The following is a 25,487-nucleotide window of genomic DNA, read 5'->3' as shown; positions in this document are numbered from 1 at the left end:
GCCAAAGAGGACCTGTTTCGAAGTACAAGGTTGTTCTTTCCACTTTCTCTGAGGTGCTCCTTAAAAGTCAGGTTGAAAGTGCTTATCAAAATGGCAAATAAGAAGTTTAAATAACAAATGCTATAAGTATGCACTTGCTCTCCTTCTCTTAGTGGTATCTTTAAAAGACAGAGTTATGTCAAGTAAAAATTATATCATAGTATTGTTGGAGTGTAATGTTTACGGATATGATATGTATAACAATAATTCCACAGAAATAGGGAGAAAGAGACAGGAGCTATATAGTTGTAATGTTTCCATGTCTCACTGGAATTAAGTTAGATAAGTTAAAATGTAAGGTAAGCGCTGAAGCACTACAAAGGAAATAACTCAAAAAAATAGGGAAAAAAAATCATTGAAGAAATTCAAATGTTATATTAGAAAATACCACCTAATGTAACATAAAGCAGTAAAGCAGAAATGTAGGAACAAAAGAGACACAACATGTATTAAAAACAAAAAGTAAAGTGGCAGAGATAAATACAGCTATGTCAATATATAACATTACATGTGAATGGATTAAACAGTCCAGCCGAAAGGCAGAGATTGTCAGACTGGATAAAAAAACAAGATCCAGCTATATACTGACTATGCTGAGACAAACTTTAGATTCAAAGACACAACTATCAATAGATTGAAAACCAATAGATTGAAAGTAAAAGGATGGAAAAACCAGTAGATTGAAAGTAAAAGGATAGAAAAAGATATGTCATGTAAATGGTAAGCTTAAGAAAGCTGAAATAGCTATACTAATATCAGACAAAAGAGACTTTAAATTTTAAAATGTTACTAGAGATAAACAGGGGCATTTTGTAATGATAAAAGTGTCAATCCATCAGGAAGACACAACAGTTATAAACATAACAGAGCCCCAAAATATATGAGATAAAACTGACAGAAACGAAGGGAGAAATAGACAATTCAATAGGATAGTTGGAGACTTCAATACTCTACTTTCAATAATGGATGGAACAACTAGGCAGAAGGTCAACAAGGAAATAAAAGACTTGAACAACACAATAAACCAGCAGCCCTAACAGACATCCATAGAGCATTCCATCCAACATCAGCAGAGTACACATTCTTCCCCAGTGTACATGGCACATTCTCTGGGATAGACCATAACCTAGGCCATAAAAATTTTTATCAGTAAGTTTAAGAGGAATGACATAATATAAAGTTTGTTTTCTGACCACAATGGAATGAAATTAGAAATCAATAACAAAAATTGTACTTATCTGAAAATGTCCTTCTGATGCTATGGTAGTCAGTAGAGTAAAACTTTTATGTGCAGATGATTCAAAGATTTTCAAAACAAGTAGACTGAACATTGCTATGAACTTGATAAAAGGGATTCTACATTAGATTCTCTATCTACACATGAGGAAGCTAACACAGATAAAGCCCACTGGAAATACTTTCTTTGAAACAAAAATACAACTTGCTTTAACAATTTTTTTAAAGACTACAATTGCTCCAAAAGAACATAGAATTGTTCTAAAGCATTTCCTTAAGTAATGTAGCAAGAAGGGGATTATTTGGTTCTACACTCCAGAGAAATATATTTGGAACTCTCTCATCTCTTTTCTTTTGAGTAAGATAGAGTCAGAACATCTTAGCTGCTGAAACTTTTCGCAGAAAAATAAACTTGTGACCCAGTTTGGTTACCTTGGGTCTTAAGGATATACTACTGAAGAGATATAATTTCTTAAGGATATACTACTGAAAGAGATATAATTTTATTTTTCTATGTTGATTTAATATTCTTTATTTTAATGGTGTTCAGTTTATTTCAAATAATAATTCTTATTTTATATTCTAATACACGGAACATATTAGAATAATGTAAGCTCTTTTATAAACTAAGACATCAAGCAAAATATATGTTTATTATTTTTTATTAGAAGAGTATTAAAATTTAGTTTCACTGAAGCTAAAATACACGTGTTAATCAGTATTATTCAGTATTCAGTTTGGTATTATAGAAAATGAATGCGAAAATACTGGTTTATGTATTGTGTTCTAGTATCACAATTCAACCGATGATGATGATATAATGATAATAATGGTAATAATAATATCATCAACAATAGCAATATTAATGAGCTTAAATTGAAGTTCTGGACACCACACCATGCTTTCTACATGTATTATCTCAAAAAACCCTCACAACCCTATGAGGTGCCATTATGTGCGTTTTACAAATGAAGAAGCACAGTAACAGAGCTTCCCTAAGGTCGCATAGCTAGTAAGTGGTCAAGCCAGGACTTAAAACCAGGCTTTCTTCTATCCAAAGTCCACCGGGGACATATTTGCGTAATGATGGTTTGGTGAAAGAACAAGCAGCGGTGATCACTGGGTACAAGAGAAGGATGGATCTAGGATAATTTCTGGCTTTGGAATGGCTGTGCCATGCACTGAGATTGGCCTGTAATGTTAAATCTGTTTTGATGTGTCAGGACTTAATTGATTCTGTTGGGTGGTTTTCCTTATGTTTAATATGAAAGTTTACTGTAAGCTACTTGAAAGTTGAATGTTTGCAAAGGAAGAAGAGCATGTATATGTCTTCAGTAGATGTAGTGTTATTTTCTTCCTTAATTAGAGGCTTGTTCAAGCTTGTGCCTTCTTGGGTCGATTGCATTTATAACTTCTTATATTCTATATGTTATACAAGTATCCAAATATTTTAAGATGGAGGATAACCTTCTCTTGTAATTTTAAATAGTTTTTTTCTGTTATGTCCTACCCTTTTTCATTTCTTTTTTAAAAATGTATTTTATTTATTTTATTATTATTATTTTTTTATGGCCGCACTGCGCGGCATACGGGATCTTAGTTCCCTGACCAGGGATCAAACCCACACCCCCTGCAGTGGAAGCACAGAATCTTAACCACTGGACCACCAGGGAAGTCCCCCTTTTTCCTTTCTGAGAACATTTATTATTGATTAGATTGATTTTTTAAATAAATATATTTATTTTATTTATTTTTGGCCACGTTGGGTCTTCATTTCTGCGCACGGGCTTTCTCTAGTGGTGAGCAGGGGCTACTCTTCATTGCGGTGCACAGGCTCCTCATTGCGGTGGCTTCTCTTGTTGTGGAGCACGGCCTCTAGGTGTGCAGGCTTCAGTAGTTGTGGCACGTGGGCTCAGTAGTTGTGGATCGCAGGCTCTAGAGCACAGGCTCAGTAGTTGTGGCGCACGGGCTTAGTTGCTCTGCAGCATGTGGGGTCTTCCTGGACCAGGGCTCCAACCCATGTCCCCCTACATTGGCAGGGGATTCTTAACCACTGCACCACCAGGGAAGCCCTGATTTTTTATTTAATTAAAATTTTCAAACATAGTTGTTACTTATTCTATTTAAAAATTTTTCAATTTGATTTATCTCTGATTTTATTTTTGTTTTTATTTTTTATTCCTACAGTCAAAATTCTTTCTCTGAAATTATATTGACTGCTTAAGAAATTTTCTTTTATATATAAAAAAAGTTCTGCAGATTTATTTGCCTTTGAATGATTACTAACACAAATATTTGAGTACCTATTTTGTCTCTATCTGCTAGATTTTGGTCTATATTTTAAATTATTGTTAAATAAGCAGTTATTTGTTGGGTTCTTAATTTGCTCACTACCTGCTTTGGGGTTGAGTATTTCATTACACATTTATTTGTATGTGAACAATACCTGTGCATGATGAATTTAAAAATACAGAACTCCAGGTGACAGAGGTGTGCCATCTCTATACTCCGATCCCATAGTGTTTTAATTTTTTTGAAACTTAACGAAATTTTTATTTTAACAAAGATTTTGTAATGTATAAAATTTAGTATGTCTTTATTCTCCTACATTTTCCTTTTCTGTTAAAACCTATATTCTTTTTCTGTTTCCTGATTTTTTTTTTTTGCTACATCATAGCCTGTTAATGGTGAATTCAGATTCCCTCCCTCACCCCATAATTATTTTTCTATTTCTTATGAACAGTTCTTTAAAATGTATTCTGTTGCCTATTTGTTATGCTGTAAAAGTTTAATGTTGTATCTTGCATTGTATAAACCCTTGACTAAATGATTCTTGTTGTTACTTGGGAGGAGTTGATCTCAAATTCCACTTATATCCCATTCCTGCTTTTCTTTTCAGGGCTGAGGTTCTTGTTCAGAGTTGCTGCTATGTTCTGGTTGTTTTGTAGTGTATTTCCCCCACTAGGAATATTGTCAAAGCTCTGAATCTATTTTGGTTAGTAAAACTAAACTTATTCTTCACTAAATGCTGCAAGAACACTGACCTTCCTCTCCATGTGCCTTTAGTGAAGCATGGTCATGCTCCGAGAGGCTGCTGTTGTGTCAGATGCTGGCTCCAAGCTTTTGGGGCTCTGCATCCACAGCATTTGTTCCTTCCTCTCTTATGGGTGTGTCCATTTACTCTGCTTTTGACTTACATGCTATTATTATCATGTATTTGAATTCCACATATATCTTTTATTACTTTCACGCAGTTGCTCTTCATCTTCATTTTTTTACACTCATTAATCACTTTGGGACTCATTTCGTCTTACATCTCTAGTTTCCCATGTGGGATAATTTTATTTTATATGAAGAATTGTCTTTAGTTTTCCATTAGTGCAGGTCTGTTGTGACATTTCAGATGACAAATTATTTCAAGTATCATTTATTAGAAAATGTCTATTTCTTTTTCATTCTTGAAAAATACTTTTTCTGAGTACAGAAGCATAGGATTCTAGCTTGGCAGTTTATTTCCCTGAGTACATTGTTGCTGTTGAGTTGTCACGTGTGAGCCTAATTATTGCTTGTTTGAAGGTAATCTGTCTTTATAATTAAATTTTCTGTTACTGGTAAGACTTTTGGCCTCGTCTCTGACTTTTGCAGCTTCATAGTGATGTGCTGCATAGGTGTGATTTCTCTGTGTTTATCTTGCTTGTGGTTTATAGTACTCTCAAATCTGTAGATTCATGTGTTTCATTAGTTTTTGAAAATTTTTAGACCTTATCTCCTCAGATATTACTTCTGCCCAATTATTTATCTCCTCACCTTCTGAGATTTCATTTCCAGCCTTTGCAATTTATCCTCTTTGTTTTAGATCTAGCTCCTGAATTTTGCATTCCTTTGTCTCCTAGCATTGAGTTGGCCAAAAAGTTCGTTTGGGTTTTTCCATAATATATTATGGAAAAACCCAAACGAACTTTTTGGCCAACCCAATACTTTATTCCGTGTTGTTTCTTTTGACTTCCGTCTCAGTTTCCTATTGTTTTCAGCTGTTACGTTCTGAACTTAAATCCCTCCAGTGAGGTCTAAATTTGATTGTATTTTTTCAGTTCTGTAATTTATATTTGGCTTTTCAAATATGTTGTCTCTCTTTTCATACTTCTCAGTTCTCCTGTGGAATTTTCAGTATGCTTGTCCTTGAACAAAATAAGCACGTCTATTTTTAAGTCTCTATATTAATTCCAATATATTGAACCCCTGTCAATTTATTTGTAATGTTGGTTGTTTCATGTTGAATTCTCTTCTCAGGTGCCTGGTTATCTTTGAATATGAGTTAGACATTCTATTTGAAAAACTAATGAAATAGTTTGATGCCTAAGTTGATGATACCTTCCTCCAAAGAAGGTTTTAGTTTGCTCCTACCAGGTTCCTAGGAGGACTAGCCAATACAGTATCAACTCAATCAAGTTTGGGATTTGTGGATTTTCTGGGTCCCTGAAAGTGAGTTACAGTTCATGCAAAGGTTGGTCTACATCAGTTCTCGCGTTCCTAGAACGAAGCCCTTCCAGATCTCAACTGGAAACGTAGGTTTTCATAGGGACTCCATGGATGGCCTGCCCTGGGTTCTGTCATTTATACCCTTCACTTCTTTAGATTGTCCAAAGAGCTGCTCAGCTTTTCATTGCTCCTTCTGGTTAAGCAAAACCTCTCTGAGCAAAAGGAGCCCCAGATGCTGATTTCACTTTTTGGACTTTTATCCTCCCCTAGATCTTGGCCGAGTACCTTTTCATTGCCTTCTTAGTGGTTTGGTGCCTTTAAACTGATAATGTTCATATTTTGTTTAACTATTCTGATGTTCTCAGGGAGGATCATTTGATTTACTTAATTTGTCATTACTAGGAGTCCCTTATAAATGTTATTATAGTTAGAATATTAACTTGTTGTCAGCCTATATGTTGCAATACTTTTCTCTGTCATTTGCTTTTCTGTGTTGAAGTGTTTTCGATATACACTGAGAGTGTTTAACTTTTATATATTAAAGTGGTTTTTCTTTTGCTTGTTTTTTGGGTTTTTTGTTCGTTTGTTTGTTTTGCTTAGTAAATGTGTTTCCACTCTCAAAGTTAGCTAAATAGTTATCCATATTTTTCCAGTTCTTTCTGTGGTTTTATTTCTTAACTGAATTCATTTAACTTATTTTGGAACGTGGTGTCTGCTTAACATCTACTTTACTTTATTGTCTCATTGTGAAACCTGCATTGCGTATTTTAGAACTACATTATCCTTTCACCAAGATTTTGAAATATGCCACTTTTTCATATACTAAACGCATATATAGTCTTTCTATGGATTTTCAGTTTAACCATTAATTTTTTTTTTTTTTTTTTTGGCGGTATGCGGGCCTCTCACTGTGTGGCCTCTCCCGCTGCGGAGCACAGGCTCCGGACGCGCAGGCTCAGCGGCCATGGCTCACGGGCCCAGCCGCTCCATGGCACATGGGATCTTTCCGGACCAGGGCACGAACCTGTGTCCCCTGCATCGGCAGGCGGGCTCTCAACCACTGTGCCACAAGTGAAGCCCTTAACCATTAATTTTGAGAAAATACTTTACTATTTAATCTCTTTCTTTATATAATTCTTTTTCAGAATTTTATTGTCTAATTTAGAATATTCTCCCAGGTGAAGATTAGAGTCATGTCATATTTTTTAAAGAGCAAATCTTAAAAATTGTTTGAAATTGTATAAAATTTAGACATTTGGAAAGAATTGATATCCTCAAAATATTGATTCTCTCCAGGAGCATGATGTGTTTCTTCATTTTGTAAGTACCTTTTGAAATCATATCAGAAGACTTTTAAATTTTCTGTATGTTTTGAATATTTTGTGCTAAATTTATTTCTAGGCATTTTTCTATTTTTATTGCTGTTATAAATAGAATATTTTTTCATTGTATTTTCTAACTGTTTTTGGTATAAGCAAAAAGGTTCATACATGTATGTTTTGGGTGGGCAGCTGACTTACTGAACTCTTGTTAGATGTAGTAGAGTTTCAGTTACTTCTCCTAGGTTCTCCAGGAGACCATTATGTTATCAGCAAATAATGCTGTTTTCTTCCTTACCGTCATTTGTATCTTATTTCTTTTTATTCTGTTATTGTATTAGCTAGATACTTTGGAGACATGATTAAAAATTATAGAGATTATTACAAGAATCTTTTAGTTGTCCCAGACTTTAGGGATTTCTCTCGTGTTTGATTTTGAGTATTGCCTGTCATTGGTGTGGTAAATATTCTTTATCGTGTTTTCCTAGTGCTCTGAATGTTTGTTTTGATTTTTCTAATTCCCCTACGACTTCCTCTTTAACCCCTAGGTTATTTGGAAATATGTTGCTCAATTTCCAAATATTTGGGGATTTTCCTGATGTCTTTCGGCTGTTTATTTCTCATTTAATTTGTTGTGGTCAGAGAACATAGAAAGTTATTTTTTTGGGCAACAGACTTTGTTTTTAAGTTTAAATAGTCATATGTGGCCAGTGGCCCCCTATGATAGTTTTCTATTGCTGCCTAACTAATTACCATAAGCTTAGCAGTTCAAGAAACACTTCTTATCTTATAGTTCTGTAGGTCAGAAGCCTGACATGGTCTCACTGGGCTGCAGTCGAGGTGTCAGCAGGGCCATGTTTCTTTCTGGAGGCTCTAGGGGAGAATCTGTTTCCTTGCTCTTAGGCAGAATTAAATCCTTGTGTGTGCCTGAGTTCCTCCTCTCAGTTCAAAGCCATTCCCAGCCTCTTGAGTTCACCTGTGTTCCTTGAAGCCTGGTTCCCCTCCTCTTCAAAGCTAGAAATGGCAGGTCAAGTCTCTCATACTTCAAATCTCTTTCCTGCCCCTTCTGTCAATTGACTAAGTTTGAAGGGGTCCTGTGATAATCCAGGATAGTCTCCCCACTTTAGTACCTTAACCTTATCACACCTGCAAAGTCCCCTTTGCCACGTAAAGGGGCTTATTCTCAGGTCCCTTGGATTAGGGTGGACTTTTACAGAGCCATTATTTCGCCTACCAAACTACTGTATTGTGCACTACAACTTTACGTCGTATTATATTTTAAAGCGATGACATTTTTAAAATTCTTTTTAAAATTTCCTTTCGTTTTTATCATTTTCAGAGCTTTTTATTTCTTTATTTATATGTATAGCTCCACATTAAAGTTTTAACCTTTCAGTACAGGTCTGCTGGCAGTGAATGCACTCAGCTTTTGTTTTTCCCAAAAAAAGTGTCTGCTTTGGGCTTCCCTGGTGGCGCAGTGGTTGAGAGTCCGCCTGCCAATGCAGGGGACACGGGTTCGTGCCCCGGTCCGGGAAGATCCCACATGCCGCGGAGCGGCTGGGCCCGTGAGCCATGGCCGCTGAGCCTGCGCGTCCGGAGCCTGTGCTCCGCAACGGGAGAGGCCACAACAGTGAGAGGCCCACGTACCGCAAAAAAAGAAAAAAAAGTGTCTGCTTTGCCTTCATTTTTTGAAAGCTATAATTTTTTGATGTAGAATTCTGGGTTGGCAGTTTATTTTTTTTTCAGTAGTGTTAAAATGTCACTCCACAGTTTCTGTTGAGAATTTGGCTTTAATTTTTATCTTTGATTCTCTGTATAATTTTTCTACCCTCTGGGTGCCTTTACCCAACTTTTCTCTTTACCTTTAGTTTTCAGCAGTTCGAATATGATTTGACTAGGTGGTTTTTCTCCTTTTCTTTTTTTTAACTTTTATTGCTTTTTTGTTTTTTTTCCACCTTCTTTCCTCATTCTTAATCTTTCTTATTCTTATTCATTCCATGGGGGTTCTCTAAGCTCTTTGGATCTATGGTTTGTTGTTTATTTTTGGAAAATTCTTGGCCATTATTTCTCACATATTTCTGCCTCCCTGTTTGTTCTTTCTTCTCCTCCTGTGATTCCAATTATACATGAGACCATTTGATATTGTCCTGTGGCTCTTAGATGTTTTGTTCTTGTTTTTTCCCCCCCATGTTACTTTTCTTCTTTGTGTTCTGTTTGGTTTATTTTTATTGGCCTATCTGTAAGTTTACTTATTCCTTAGTTTTGTTGAGTCTGTTAATGAGCCAATCAAAGGCTTTCTTTATCTCTATTCCTTTGTCTTATTTCTAGCGTTTTTGGTTGACCCTCCCACTCTGTTTAAATTCCCATTTGTGAATGTATGTTGTCAACGTTTTCCATGGATATTTTAACATATTATAGTTATTATATATTTATATAATTATAATTATAGTTATTTAATTATAGTTATTTAAACTTCCCCGTCTGAGTGTTCTGACATCTGGATCATCTCTGAGTCTGGTTCTTTTGGTTGCTCTGTCTCTTGACAGTGGGTTGATAGTGCACGTATCTTAACTTTTTATTGAATTTTGGAAAGTGCGTGCCTCACAGTAGATACTGAGTTCAGTAGTTTTTAATAGCTGGAAATGGGCACTGCTCTTCTGTCAGGTCATCAGGTGGGGAGTTGAGGCAACCTGCTCAGGAGTGGGGCTGCATTAGGATTTTGGTCCACTGTGTTTATCTTCAGTGCACCATGCTGGCCTCCAGTTCTTCTATCAGTGGCCTGCCCTTTCCCTGTGCTTATAGCAATGCTGGGATATGGAGTCTCCCCCTCCTTGCCCCTCTGCTCGTAGTAGAGTGCTGTGCAAGGCTGTCGTCGGGCAGGTGAGGACTGCTCTTTATCCTGGTGCAGCCTCAGTCGGAGGCAGTTCCGTGTTCCCTGCTGCTCTCCCAGGGTAGCAGACCTCTCATTGTACGGGAATGGGATTTTGGTCCCAGGACAGTTTCCTACCTCCCCTGGGATAGAGATTTCCTGGTCTGCTCTCCCCCAAGTCACAGTGGGTTGTACCCAAGGCTGCTGCTCTTTTCCCAACAGCTTAAGCCTTCAGGCTTTTGCTCCACATCAGAGAAGCATTCAGGCAGGGCCCGGGGCTTGGCGCCTTTTCTGCAGTGGCAGCTGAGCCCCTCCTGCGTGCCCGCCATGAGCACCTGGGGGAGGCCTACAGAACAGAGCCTGGCTGTGGGTGTGAAGCCCCCTGTGTCCAAGGCCAGGCCTGTCCACCCCACGCTCAGCCTCCAGCAGTTTGTTGCAATTCGGGGTGATGCTTTCTCACTCGTTCGCGAGGCTGGCACGTCTTCCTCCACATTCTCCTCCCCGCTTGCCCCAGCGGAGCTGGTCCACACATCCCTCTGTGGGGTTCAGGCTGTTTGGTTGCCTTGTGATTCTGCTTTATGGTGAACTCAAGAGAAGTTCTGATTTTTGTGATATTTCTGGCTTTTTCTTACTGTTCGTGTCAGGGCAATGCTTTTCGAGTTTCTATATCCTCAGGCAAGAATGGATGTTGAATTTTATTAAATATCATTCACCCTTATTCAGAATGGTCATGTGAGTTTCTCATTTATTCTTCCTGATGTGGTGAAGTATATCAATAGGTTGCCTGATATTAAATTCATCCCTTATTTTCTCTTACTCAGAGAATTCTTTCATTAGCAAATATTTTTTTAACACCTATTAAGGGCCGGATGTATAGGGATGAATAGTAAACATAAGATCTTATAAATCTTATATTCTAATCAGAAGGTAGACAAAACATATAAGTAGATAAATAGGGCATTTCAGATTGTGATCATAATTATGAAAAATAAAGAGGGTTTGGGCAATATGGGGCAACTAATGTAGGCAGGTAGACAGGAGGTAACACTGATGTTAGGATTTAAAGGTTGAAAGTGATCCCAGCATTTAGAGTTGAGAGTAGGGAAGGCTTTTCGAGAGATGGCGAGTCCAAGTTCCCAGGGGCAGGAAGGAGACAGGCCTGTTGAGGCATCAGAGTTCACCCACCACGGCTGAAGCATAGTGAGGAGAGGGGAACGGTGTGGAGGGGGCTTGGGAAGCTGGGTAGAGGACCACGCTGTCTTTTGGTGTCTTAGATGTTTGAATTCCATTCCATGAGGAATGGGAAGAACTTGGAGATGGATGTGGCTTTCTGTCGCTTGCTAAGTGAAATCAGTTGTTCCCATATCTTACGTGGTCGGTCCCTGGCTGCTGTACTTCTAGTGTGGTTCTTCATTGCACATTAATTTATTTGTTATCCGTCTTGCATTTTCAGTCTCTTTCTCTCTGCTGACTTTTACTTCCTGTTTATAAGCCCACTCAACACCCCTTATCCTACAGAAACCTTGCTATGATCTCCTCTCCTCTGGTACTGGCATCCTGCCTTTCTCTCTCCCTCCCTTCACGGCCAGATTCCCAGCGCGTGGTCTGTATTTGCTTGCCCTGCTCTACCCCAGGCCCTCCCTCACTCCTTGCCCTTTTGTGATATGGTTTTTACCCCCCGGACCCAAGTGACGACTGCTCTGAGATAACAGCCCCCCAAGCCCAGCAGCCTCGTGTCTTGTCCTGTTTATCTGAATGTGATACTTAACACTGTTGCCCACATCTTCCTCCTTGTAAGTCTCTAAACCCTGGCTTCCTGAGCACTTCACTGTCACATATTTTGTCTTACGTTTCTTATTGCTCCCTGTTTCTTGTCGTTCCTAGCTCACCCTTAATTATAGGGATTACCCAAGCCTCTGATGCCAGACTTCTCTCTACTGTCTATTCTCTGTGGCCTATCATTTCTGTACTTTTATAAAAACGGCACTCACTACGTACTCCCAGATCTGTGCCTCTAGCCCAGACTTCTCTGTAGGTAAAGGAAAGAATATGCATATATACTTAATATGTCATAGTTTTCACATTGCTGTGTAATCTCTGTAATTATTTTACATGGATGTATAATGTTAAGTGGCTGTGCCGTAGTTAACCTGTCCATTTCCTGCTGAAAATTTCTAATCCAGGCTCTGCAGCTCCAATTTATAATTGTACACATGGATATTGAGTTTGAGATTTGGTGGAATGGAAAGTGAGTTGAGTTTTTCCCCCTCCCAAACTAGCTCAGTCCTCCCAGAGAACAGGAAACCTCAGCAGAATCTTTGGCAAACCTTTCTCAGGCTTTCTTGCTTTGAGAATCAGCTAAGAGGCCCATTGTCACTACGTGAGTTCAAGGTAGCACTTTAACTCTTGCATGAATGACTGAAAGGCCTTCTAAATGGTCCCCCTACCTCTGATCTCTTGATGCTCTGACACAGTATGCCATCAATTGTTAGAAAACAGGTGGTCCTTGTGTCCCCAAGACCTAAGAGAGATCTGAAGCTTTTCACACTGATGTGTCTTGGAGTCAGCTGGAAAAAGATATTCACCTTCAGTCAAGGCAGGGTTTTAAACACACTGTTAGATTGTAGTTCACCATACTTGAGAATATCCAAACGTGAGAATATCCTTTGTCATACTTTAGCTCCTATTTCCCTAACCATTCACCTTTTTCCAGTCAGGTGGCCTCTGCAATCTCTCCAAGCTGTTCTCAACCTCCTACTTGGTGGAGAGCTGGCTTGTTTATAAAGCCCAACAAGTCAGGGATTCTGACAGTGGCTATGCTGCCAATTTTGGTCCCTCTTCTAAGTGCGATTTGTGTCTTTTAAATGAATTCCTATTTGGATCTCTGACCTGTTGATGCCTCAGAATTTCTGCCTGATTGTCAGCCATTTCCAGCAGCATGCTGACCAGAATATAATTTTCAGCAGTTGGTCGACCTTGATTTTGAGCCTTTCCCACCCACTTCCTGGTCTGAGTGTGCATGCTCACTGTGTAAGGAAAGAGGGTTGTGCTTCATCCTTCACACAGAGAGGGTTATGGGCCCCCAAGGATGTCCAGCCCTAGTGTTGGTAAAAAGCAGCAGCTCTGGAATCACATGGTGATAACTATAAAGCAGCGTTTGTCCCGTGAGGCAGAGGGAAGGCCTGTGCACTGGGAGGTGGGAGAGTGAGCATCATCCTTGTACACCTTCCACCACTGTCTCACGGTCTTTCTTTCTGCTTCCTTTAATTTATTTTCACGTTAGTCTACCAAAATAACAAATTGCCCTTAAAAGTAATGAAAAACCTAAGCACTGATGGTAAAGAGCTGCTCCCCTCCCATCTTCCACCCCAAGCTGTATTTCTGCTTTGAGGCATTCTGGTCTATACCCTCTCTTAACTCTATGGCCTATGGTAACTGTATACCGTATGTTGTCGACGTAGCCACAATGTTTGATTATTACATTCTTTCCTGTAAGGGCGGGAGAAAATAACTCCAGTCACGCTTTGATAGGTTTGAAATTAATCAAGATTAAGTTCAGTTGAAAAAACTATCCTGAGTGTATGATTCTCCAAGACCCAAGGGTCTGCTACCTCACACTTCAGGGCATTGGTTCCCCAGAGGAGGCTTGTATCCCTGATTCCTAGCCAGAAGCCTTAGCCATTCACTCTGTGCACTCCAGCCAAGGGATGGAGAGTAACGATCCCATGCAACTTGCCTTAATTCCACCTCTAGAATAATAACGTGGGATTCACCTCAGATGTGCCTGGCACCTTCCCTCTTTACATCGGTCTCATCTGCTCCACCACCCTCTCCCCTCCTGATAGCAGCAACAGCAACAACAAGCTCCTTGCCTGTAGAGACTAATCCAGCATCGAAGGTCATCCCCTTTCAACCACCCATGATGGAGTGGACGTTACCCCTTGAATGAGGGGAGTGAACCCTGGTAAAGGAGATCCAACAAATCTTAGAAGAGCGAACACAACTCAGAAAAACACTGTTGGGAACATATTCTCCATTGAATGCCACTCCCTGTGATGCCCCATGATCTCAGGCAATAGAAAAGCCTGATGTGATGAAGAGAATGTGAAAAGACAGACCAGAAACTCAGCCTTAAAGGAAACATTACTTCAGAAACAGAAGCTTTTTTTTTAAGCATTGAACTTAATAAGAACATAAATTTATTAAAGCAACAGTTCAAATATAATATGAGACAGTAAAAGGAGATGATATGGGCAATGTGGAACTTAGGGAACAAAATGAGAACAAAGCAACGTCAGTCCAAAACCAATAAACGAATTTGAAACAGCAAGGAATTTAATGGCCTGAAAATCAAATTACTGATGTAAGGGAAGAAACGTTAGATAATTCTAGAAAGAGCGAAGGAGAAAAACAAAAAGATTGAAGAGATTTAGATCATCATAAGGGTGGTCCTGCACAAAGGTCATTTTTTTTTGCCTACGTTGGGTCTCCGTTGCTGCACGCGGTCTTTCTCTAGTTTCGGCGAGTGGGGGCTACTGGGCTCTAGGTGTGCGGGCTTAATTGCTTCGCGGCATGTGGCATCTTCCCAGACCAGGGCTCGAACCCGTGTCCCCTGGATTGGCAGGTGGATTCTTAACCACTGCGCCACCAGGGAAACCCCATAAAGACAATTGATGTCAGTAAAGTAAAAGAGCCAACCCCAAAGAAAACAATTGGCCAGAAAATGTATTTGAAGAAATAATAAAAGAAAATTTTCCTGAAATAAACTAAATGAATTTTCTTTTAGAGGTCATTGTGTTCCAGGAAAAAAATGAAACGTTGTACAGTGGTAAACTCTGAGCTGACTTCTAGTGATGTTATTAGACTTTGAAAATAAAGGTTTTTGCAGATACGCTGGCAGAAAAAAGGCAAGTCACCTCAAGGAGGAGAAACTACCAGTCAGGCTGGCAGCAGGCTTCTCTCTACAAGCTTCATTGCCAGAAAGCAAAGGAGTGTGCAAAGTTTTGAAGGAAAGAAGTGGTATATTAGCACCAGGTCTTAAAATTCAAATAGAGAACGAAGGGTAAACAACTGTGCAAATAGAATGTAAATGTTATAAACATTCATCAAAGAGAGATGAGTCCGTCTTCATCTAAGATTGAAACATGGTGCGTAAAATCTGTTTAAAATGCGTTTTTTCAAATTCTTAACTTTAGAGGAATTATGTCTATAAAGAAATAGGGATCTTAAGTCATTCCTTCCTTTTCACTTCAGCTTCATTTTCTTTAAGTACAAAGTTGAATTGTACTTCTTAAAACAAAAAAAAATACATAGAATGTTCCCTTTAAAACTTAATGTAGGGTTTCCCTGGTGGTGCAGTGGTTGAGAATCTGCCTGCTAATGCAGGGGACATGGGTTCGAGCCCTGGTCCAGGAAGATCCCACATGCCGCAGAGCAACTAGGCCCGTGAGCCACAACTACTGAGCCTGCGCGTCTGGAGCCTGTGCTCCGCAACAAGAGAGGCCGCGATAGTGAGAGGCCCGCGCACCGCGATGAAGAGTGGCCCCCACTTGCCACAACTAGAGAAAGCCCTCGCACAGAAACGAAGACCCAACATAGCCAAAAATAAATAAATTAATTAATTAACTCCTACCCACAACATCTTCTTAAAAAAAAAAACTTAATGTGGTATTTCTGGTTTTAGCTGTGGGTTGAATTTTTGCATTTTTTTCTTTGGAGTGTAAGCCATTTAATTTTTTTTTTTTTACACATAACTTTACCTAAAAATAAAATCTTATTACAGAAAGTATGTAAAACATAACAAAATAAACCTATCTACCCCACCCAAGGCTCTGGTTGCATAGGGTGGTGGTTGGGCTTGGCATGGGCAGATTTTTTAAAAATCTCTTGTGTTTCTGCTCTGACAGTTGCCTGAGTTGGGAACTGCCGTTCCTCCAGGTGGCTGCTGGGCTCTGCTTTTGTATTTATTTTAACAGCCTAGTGGCTCTCACTTTTGTTTCAACCCACCTCCGAGCTCCCGGGAAGTGAGTAGGGAAACTAAGCACCCGAGACGCTGATCATCATTTTTCGTTTTGCCTGCTTTCTTGTATAGTTAACGAGAGGCATAAAGTACATCACCGACTTTATTGCATTCATCCTGAAGAGGGAAAACCACTGGGCAAACATCATTTTATAAATGAGTGGGTTGAAGAATAAAAAAGGTTTGCTCAACATCATTTTGTAGAGGTATCAACAATATGATACTTTTTTTTCTATTTTTCTTTAGCTCAAATAGTTTCATCGTGAGACACCCCGCCCACCCTTTTATTTGCCCTTCTGATTATGGTGGGTAAATGTATCTTTAGTGGATTAGTATGCAATTTTTTAATTAGATTAATACATGAAATCACATAAACTGATGTCACAAGATGACCAGAATATTTTATTTTATGTAAATTCTTCTGTTAATGCAAAGCGGTTATTTTGGTATAGACATTTCGGTCTAATATGAATTTTTAATAGGTACATTGTAACAGCTATTTGAAAATAATGAGGAATTAGAGTATTTGGCTTTTCTACAAGTAAGTAATATAAGTTTGAATAATTTTTGTTTACGTGCCCGAGGATCCAACAAATCAAAACAAACAAAATTATGGCAAAAGCAGTTATTGCTCAAAACTACAATACTTGACAGAGATTGTGGTGGTTGATGCCATTTAAATGGTGATTTATTTCAACACAGCAAGAAATGGAGGTAGTTTCATCTCTTCTCTCCTGTTATAAGTTCTGTCTGTCTACCTACTCACCTATCATTAGTGGCAAAGAAACATAGCCATTGAATATTTTGTTCAATTAAAATGGTGATTTTTATTTTAAAACTAAGGGCCATTACAACATTAGGACTTTAAAATTGTGTTGGTGAAGAACCACAAGTAAGTATATTATTTTACTTTCATATTTTTCTGTTTATTGATATAACTGCTATTTAGCAATTCTTCAGGGTTCTATCGGTGAATATCCTATGATCATCTGAGGTATCTGTGTCTAAAAATTATTGTATAGTAACCTTTGTTCTCGTAAGAATATCAGTATTGCCTATTTTGGAGCAATACTGTTATGTAGAAACTTGCTGAGAAGTTTGCTTTAAGAGATACTACGGCTTCCCTGGTGGCGCAGTGGTTGAGAGTCCGCCTGCCGATGCAGGGGACAGGGGTTCGTGCCCCGGTCCGGGAAGATCCCACATGCCGCAGAGCGGCTGGGCCCGTGAGCCATGGCCACTGGGCCTGCGCGTCCGGAGCCTGTGCTCCGCAATGGGAGAGGCCACAGCAGTGAGAGGCCCGCATACCGCAAAAAAAAAAGATACTAAATGTGATAAGACAAATACCCAGCATTAAAGGTTGAATTTTCTTCTTTGTGGGCCAGCTCTCTTAAGACTATTGTGTAGGGTCCTCAGCTGCAAGGGTGAAGGGGGAGGATAATTTAGTTTTGAAACATCAGGTTCCAGGACTGTGGTGAGATAGGGGGTCAAGAATGGAACACAGCCTTCTAGAAATGTGCACTAAGGTCTTCGCATGATTGTTTCAACAGATGTTGATGGCCAGCCTTCTTAATATTGCCAGAATGTAGGAATGCAGTTTTATCCAAACCGGCTTTCCTTTAAATTGCCTTCTTCAGTTGTCATAACACCCTTGTGATCGAAATGTTAACCTAAAAACATCATAGTTGGTGTACATACCATTTTACCAATTGGTTTTCTTTTTTCTTCTTTGAACAGAAATCTTAGAGGCTGGTATTAAAGGAACTTCAGAATCACTTAAAGGTGTGAAACGAAAAAAGATTGTAGCCGAGAATCACCTGAAAAAAATACCAAAATCCCCACTGAGAAATCCTCTTCAGGCAAAACACAAACAAAATACAGAAGAGTCATCTTTTGCCATTCTTCAGAGTGTGGCGGAGTCCCACAAGAAGCAGAATCACAGTCCTGTAAAAAACGGGAAGCAGTTTACCAAACACAATGGAGAAGCCCCTGGGCTAATTGCCGAGGTCTCTAAATTGCAAGAGGCTGTCTCCCCGAAGAAGCCCTCGTTTCTGCAGCCCCCATCTGAGCCGCGCCGGTGGAGGTCGGAGGGCTCCGACCCCGCCAAGCCCGGTGTCCCCGAGGGAAAATGTGACTCCAGTTCTCTGTCCAGTAAAAGCAGGACTGACCACCGTGAATGTATCTCCTCTCACTGCAGCCCCCCGCCCTCCTCGTATGCAAACACCGCGTTCGATGTCTTACTGAAGGCCATGGAGCCAGAACTGAGCACCTTGTCGCAAAAGGGCTCCTCTTGTGCGGTTAAGAGCGAAAAACTGAGACCAAATAAAACTGTACGACCCCCTTCTCACCTGAACAACAGCCCGATGGATGCCCCCGATCCGACCCCGCAAGAACCGGCTGCCCAATCACAGCCGCCTCCTCGGACCTCATACGCCGGGCACGTGTCTGCCGCTCAGAAGAATGACCAAGCGGCACTTCAGGCCGTTTCTCCTTCGTATAATCCACGCGAACACTCTGTTTCTAAACCTGGCCAACAAAATCAGCAGCTTCCAGCGTGTTCGGGTTTCACCAGATCACTCACGAGTCTGCAGAATCAGGAGAACGCCCAACTTGAACACGTCTGTAACGCAGCAGTGATGTCATCCGTAGGTGTGACGTCACCCTCCAGTAGAACTCAGGTTTCTCCTCCAAACCAGCAAGTGGATGCTGCCTTGCCGCTGTCAGTGAGCCCCGCCCTTTCCACGCGGTCACCCCCCACGCCAATTTACAACTCAACTCCTGTCGCCTCTGTTGTTAATCACAGCGTGGAACAAATGTGCAATCTTCTTCTGAAAGATCAGAAGCCAAAAAAACAAGGAAAATACATCTGTGAGTATTGCAATCGAGCCTGTGCAAAGCCCAGTGTGCTTTTAAAGCACATCCGCTCCCACACTGGAGAGCGACCCTATCCCTGCGTGACCTGCGGGTTTTCATTTAAGACTAAAAGTAACCTCTACAAGCACAAAAAGTCCCATGCACATACTATCAAACTGGGTCTCGTCTTGCAGCCAGATGCTGGCAGCTTGTTCGTGTCTCACGAGTCCCCCAAAGCACTTAGTATCCATTCGGATGTGGAAGACAGTGGGGAGAGTGAGGAGGAGGGTGCTGCTGACGACAGGCAGAACGACCCGGGCTCCATGGACCTGCAGCCCGTGCAGATAATGAAGATGGTATCCAGCTCGGAAGCTTTACCTACACTGGGTTCCATTCCAAGCAATCCAGATCCTGTGGTAGGTGACTTTTCACTACAGGACAGATTTTCAGAAGCACAGGCTGTGACAGAGTTACCCAAGGTTGTGGTCCACCCCATCAGTGTGTCCCCTTTAAGAGCTGACAGCCCGAAGTTTACGGATTCCAAGCCTGAACCTCCTAGTGCACAGAAACAGAAGGACCTTCAGGTAACCGGTATACTGTCCCACTCAGCCTGGGCGTGCTCCCTGGAGATGGATGACAAGTCCCATGAGAAGGGCGATGTGAGTCAGCCCGAGGGAAAACAGGAATCTCACGTGGGAACGGTACATGCCCAGCTCCAAAGGCAGCAGGCCACCGATTACTCCCGAGAGCAGCAAGGCAAACTTCTCCTGAGTCCTCGCAGTTTAGGAAGTACGGACTCGGGTTACTTTTCACGTTCTGAGAGTGCCGACCAAACAGTGAGCCCACCCACCCCCTTTGCCAGAACGTTGCCCGCCCCAGAGCAGGACTCTAACAAGAATAATGGGTCTTCTGCACCTCGTGTCAGCACACCAGCAGCTTCGGCTCTTCCAACAGGTGAAAAAGCATCACTCCTCCCAGGTCAGATGCGCCCACCTTTGGCGACAAAAACACTTGAGGAACGGATATCAAAGCTTATCTCAGACAACGAAGCCTTGGTAGATGACAAGCAACTGGATAGTGTAAAGCCACGGAGAACCTCTCTCTCACGACGGGGAAGCATCGATTCCCCCAAATCGTACATATTTAAGGATTCTTTCCAGTTTGATTTAAAACCAATGGGACGGAGAACAAGTTCAAGCTCTGATATACCAAAGTCCCCTTTCACTCCCACAGAGAAATCAAAGCAAGTGTTTCTTCTGTCTGTACCTTCCCTCGACTGTCTGCCCATCACCAGAAGTAATTCTATGCCTACCACAGGGTACTCAGCAGTACCTGCGAGCATCATCCCTCCCCCACACCCACTGAGAGGAAGTCAGTCCTTTGACGACAAAATTGGTGCTTTCTACGACGATGTCTTCGTACCAGGGCCTAACACTTCTGTGCCCCAAAATGGACATCCCCGCACTCTTGTCAGACAAGCAGCAGTAGAAGACTCCTCAGCAAATGAAAATCATGTTCTGGGTGCCGGGCAGTCCTTGGACGAGAGCCATCACGGAGGCAGCCCCGCTGGTGAGACCACAGCAGCAAGAAGCAAGCCCCCGGCCCCGGGTTCACACTTGGAAAAGAAGAAGTCTCATCAGGGGCGAGGGACCATGTTTGAGTGTGAGACCTGTAGAAACAGGTATAGGAAACTGGAAAATTTTGAAAACCATAAGAAATTTTACTGTTCAGAGTTGCACGGACCAAAAACCAAGGTAGCTCTGAGGGACCCCGAGCACAGCCTGGTGCCCAGCGGCACACAGCCTCCCATTCTGCACTACAGGGTCGCCAGTGCCACCGGGGTCTGGGAGCAGACGCCCCAGATACGAAAAAGGAGGAAAATGAAAAGCGTCGGAGATGACGACGAACTTCAGCAAAACGAAAGTGGAGCATCTCCCCAGAGCTCCGAGGGCCTCCGGTTTCAGAGCGCGAGGGGCTCGGTTCCCAGTTTGTCTCAGCAGAACGTTGCCATGACTGGTGACCAGCCGCCTAGAAATATCCAGCTGCAAAGCTCCCCGATTCAGCTCGTGGCCAGAGGCCCCGAACAGCCCCCGGACCCGAAGCCGTCCTCCGTCGTGGAAGAGCAGGTGAGCTCAGCTGCCCAGGACAGGACAGAGCCCAAGAGACACGGGGCCGGCATCTCCGTCATCCAGCACACAAACTCGCTGGGCAGACCCGGTGCGCTTGACAAGCTGGAGTCTTGTGAAGGCGCTTCCCCCATTTCTTTCCAGGAGCTGAGAACAGGGAAGCCCGGGTCTCTGCACATAAGAGGGATTTCCCAAGAGGAAGGCCGCCTGCCCCGGAACACGTCTCAGCCCGCCGAGCCTGCACTGTCCGATGCTCTGAGAGGGGAACTTCAGGAAGGTTCCAGAAAGATCTCAGGTGAGCGACACGTGTTAGGGCAGCCCTCAAGACTCGTTCGGCAGCACAACATCCAAGTCCCAGAAATCCTGGTCACAGAAGAGCCAGATCGGGACCCGGAAGGCCAAGGCCACGATCAGGAGAAGTCTGAGAAGTTCAGTTGGCCTCAGCGGAGCGAAACCTTGTCCAAACTGCCAACAGAGAAACTGCCACCCAAAAAGAAGCGGCTGCGTCTTGCCGAGATCGAGCACTCCTCAACCGAGTCAAGCTTGGACTCCACTCTCTCCAGGAGTCTAAGCAGGGAGAGCAGTTTATCTCACACTTCGAGTTTCTCTGCTTCCTTAGACGTAGAGGACGTTTCTAAGGCTGAGGCCTCCCCCAAAGTCGATTTTCCGAATAAAGCGGAGTTTCTCATGATTCCACCTGGCTCTAATACCCTGAACGTTCCTGGGAGTCACCGGGAAATGAGGCGCGCTGCATCGGAACAGATTCACTGCCTGCAGATGTCGATGGAAGTCTCTGATTTCAGAAGTAAATCATTCGACTGTGGAAGCATGACTCCACCTCAGCCAGCCCCGCTTGCTGAACTGCAGCCTCCGACATCCCCTTCTGGCATGGGGGTCGCCGGGCACGTGCCTCTCTTGGAAAGACGGAGAGGCCCACTGATACGGCAGATCTCTTTAAACATCACTCCGGAGGGTCATCTATCTCCTGGGAACCCATCCTCTTTCCAAACTATCGCTCGCCCTGGTGTGAACACAGTGCCATTTCAGGGGCCTCAGCTCACTCATGCACCTTCACCTGAGTTTCCTGCAAATACTTTGGACTCCCAGACTCAGATTAAGGATCTGCGAGCAGAAACTTCAAGTTCCAACTCTCCAAACATCTTTCCTGTTCAACAGCTTCTTGGTATCCATTTGTTAAATCAAATCCACATGCCCCTTAGCCTCCCAGACACACAGATGTCGCTGCAGGTGTCTACACAGAGTGTCAAAGCAGATGCAAGCCCCGGTGGACATGTATCTTCTAAAAGTGAGGATTGCTTTGCTCCCAAGTACCAACTTCAGTGTCAGGTGGTCCCTTCGACCCAGCCTTGCACTTCTAACGCTGTACATCCTCTGCCAAAACAAGTTCTTTCAGACCCAGCTGGGGCCAACCATCGTGCGACCTCGTTGACATTACCAGCCAAGTTAGTAGAAGCCACGTCTAATTCGTGTCCTCTGCCACCACTGAAGGTCGGGCCTCTCGGCAGTCAGGTGCCGAAGGTGCCGGCGTCCTTTGCGCTGCCCTTGCATCTGCAGAGTCGGGTCCCAGCGTACTGTTTCGCCACAGCCACAGCTCTGCCGCAGATCCTAGTGACCCAGGATCTATCCAGTCAGCTGATTGGCCAGGCTAATCATAGTATGGTGCCAATCAGCGAAGAGCAAAATTCCGTGCCAAAGTCGCAATACGCTCACCGGAAAGCTTTGCCAAACCCAGAGGGAGAACTTGTCTGCGAGAACGTTACTTCCGAGATGGGCCAAAATTCGTCGCCATCAGAATCCTTGCCTGTAACTCAGAAAATGTCTGTTGGTAGACTCTCCCCCCAGCAAGAATCTTCAGCTTCAAGCAAAAGGATGCTGTCCCCAGCAAATAGTTTAGACATTGCCATGGAGAAGCACCAGAAGCGGGCCAAGGATGAAAATGGAGCCGTTTGTGCCACAGATACTAGACAGTTGGAAGCACTGAGCTCAAGGGCTCATGAAGTCAGTAAACAGAAGAAGCCAGTCCTGGTGAGGCAGGTTTGCACTACGGAGCCCCTTGAAGCTGCGATATTGGAACAGGATATTTTTTCTCACCCTGAAGTGAGTAGTGAGGCTCTGTGTTTGACTGATGTTTCACCAGCTGATAATTTGTCATCAGGACACTCCAAGCCTGTGGTTATAGAACCTGTAAAAGAATTGCAGGAATTTGAAAGCATCCCGTCAGCCACATCGCTGACTCTGACAGTTAGAAATTCAGCTGTCCCTGCAGAGAAAACTCACGTTTCTTCTTCGGAACATGTCGACGATAACCAAGAAAGGAAGTCACCAGGGGTTAAAACTCCAGGCGACGAAGCGAACGTCCAAGAACAGAGTCCGCCAGCAGCCACCACTCCTTCCGCATGTAAAGCCAGTGACACACAGCAGCCGTCCTTCCCCAGCCTGAAGACTGCAACCAGCTTCACGTGGTGTTACCTGTTGAGGCAGAAGGCCCTGCACCTGCCCCAGAACGACCAAAAAACTTCGGCCTACACCGATTGGACCGTGAACGCCAGTGATCCAAATCCACTCAGCTTGCCTACCAAAGTGGCTCTTTCTCTCCTGAACTCAAAACAGAAGACCGGAAAATCTCTATATTGTCAAGCAATAACGACCCATTTCAAGTCAGATTTATTGGTCTATTCAAGCAAATGGAAAAGCAGCTTAAGCAAGGTACTTGAAATATCATTTATCTTGAAAACTAGTCTGTGCAAGTTAGTTCCAACATGTCTGGATGCCTTTAAAGATTTCGATGGGAGGTTGTGTTTTAATTTTGAATGACAAATTGTGCTTTCGAAGTGTACAGTTATTTGAAAGAAAGAATGATAAGTTTACCCAGGGAGTTATACTGATAAAGATTACCCAGAGTCCTCTAAGGTTTGATTTTCTTGTTAGGTGAGAGAAAATTATGTTTATGCTTTATCCCTGCTAATGAAGGGGAACAGAGGTGTGGATATTAGAAATTGTTCTATTTCATTTAAAAATATAAGCAGAGACCCATTCATCCTTGTTTTATGCCAATCTGACCACTCTCCCCTCACCGTGCTGATCCCAACTCTCTTCCTGTGTAGCTCTGAGAATCATCTTAGTACTAGAGAGAAGGTTCACAAAATGAATGTACTCTTGATAATTAAGTTGGTTTGGTCAGGATTTGTACAGTAAGGTCGTAAAACGATGATTTGGGGTTATTTGTGGAATAAAACTATAATTAGAGTTGTTGGCTTTATAAAATGGGGAAAATCACTTAAATGATTAAGAATAAATAGGTAAGGGTATTAGGTTGGACTCTGGACATTCAGAATTATAGATTAAGTTCATGATCTCTATAGGCTCACAAGCACATAATACAGGTTCATAAATATTTATTTATCAATAAGAAAATATCACAGTATCAGTATTGTAATAGAAGTGCCCATAACTTTAATAAAAGAAGGAAGTCTCTAACACTGCCAGTAGCTTGAGCAGGAGGTGTGGTTACACGGAAGATATTCCAAAGGTGGTGATACTTCAGCTGAGTCTTTAAAAAAGAAAAAAAAAAAGTAGGGATTTTTTTTTTTTTCAGGCAAACAAGAATGAGAAATTTTAATAGTCTGCCAAGCGATGTGGAAGTGAGAATGAACTTAGTTCATTTAAAGAGCCCCGAGGAGTCCAACATGGCTAGAAGGTGTTGGAAGTTTGAAACACTGATGTAATTTGAAGTTGGAAATGTAGATAAAGACCAAAGAATACGCGTGGTGTTAGAGAGCCTTTGATGCTTTCTCAGTGGAGGAGGGTGCATCCGAACCATTCAGAATTTAATTTTTAAATGCTCAGGCTCTACGTCTACTAAGTCAGATGGAAAATGAGGCTTGAGCGTGAGAATTTAAACAGCGCTTCGTCTATGTGTGTCCCTGAAGTACCTATGAAAAGTGGCTCTCCTTCAGTACCAAGTGCCTTGGTAGAAATGCCTTGGGGAATGCACATCTGGATTTGGAGCTGGGAGAGAGCTCCGGGCGGAAGGTGTAGAGATCGTTCAGTGCATAGGTGCAATTAGAGAGAAGGGCCTGGAATGGATCCCGAGATCCCTACTACTCAAAGGCTTGAGTGGATGAAGAAAGTCCACATAGGAGATGAGAGAGATTGTTCATAATGGAAGGAGGGGGACTACGAGAAAGTGGTATCACACAGATCAAGGAAGAAGATATTTTAAAGAGAGTTGTTCAAGCCAAGAGGCCAAACAAAGATGAAGACTAACATGGTTTCTGGACTGAAGGGTTCTAATGTCCCAGAGACGTGAATTATATGGGCAAGTGGCCGTGGAGGACTCGGTACTGGGTTGACTGTTAACTCACAACCCAAATGTGCATGTATTTATAATTCAAAATGGAAGAGAACAGGTCGATGGTAAAGTGAAAGCATTTCTAAGAGAAGCAAGGTGTCAACGACATACAGTGTATAGAGCGGTCAAACATATAAACTAAGGAAGTAGTAAATATTTTGGCATTTAGCTTGTTGGT

The 25,487-nt window shown here is 42.2% G+C and overlaps 1 protein-coding gene across 9 annotated transcripts in view; it reads left to right on the top strand.

The window, feature by feature from the left end:
• Positions 1-25,487, top strand: part of HIVEP1 (HIVEP zinc finger 1) — a 143,474-nt gene that overhangs the window by 88,070 nt on the left and 29,917 nt on the right. For all 9 annotated transcript variants that reach the window (XM_033434903.2, XM_033434904.2, XM_049715604.1 and 6 more), the window contains one exon: positions 17,696-23,664. In XM_033434903.2, coding sequence (XP_033290794.1) covers positions 17,696-23,664 — 5,969 coding nt within the window. The remainder of the gene's footprint in view (positions 1-17,695; positions 23,665-25,487) is intronic.

Source organism: Orcinus orca, chromosome 10, assembly GCF_937001465.1.
Source record: "Orcinus orca chromosome 10, mOrcOrc1.1, whole genome shotgun sequence".
In the NCBI taxonomy this organism is placed as follows: domain Eukaryota; kingdom Metazoa; phylum Chordata; class Mammalia; order Artiodactyla; family Delphinidae; genus Orcinus; species Orcinus orca.
Note: the sequence above shows the minus strand (reverse complement) of the source record. Positions and strands in the feature narration are given on the sequence as shown.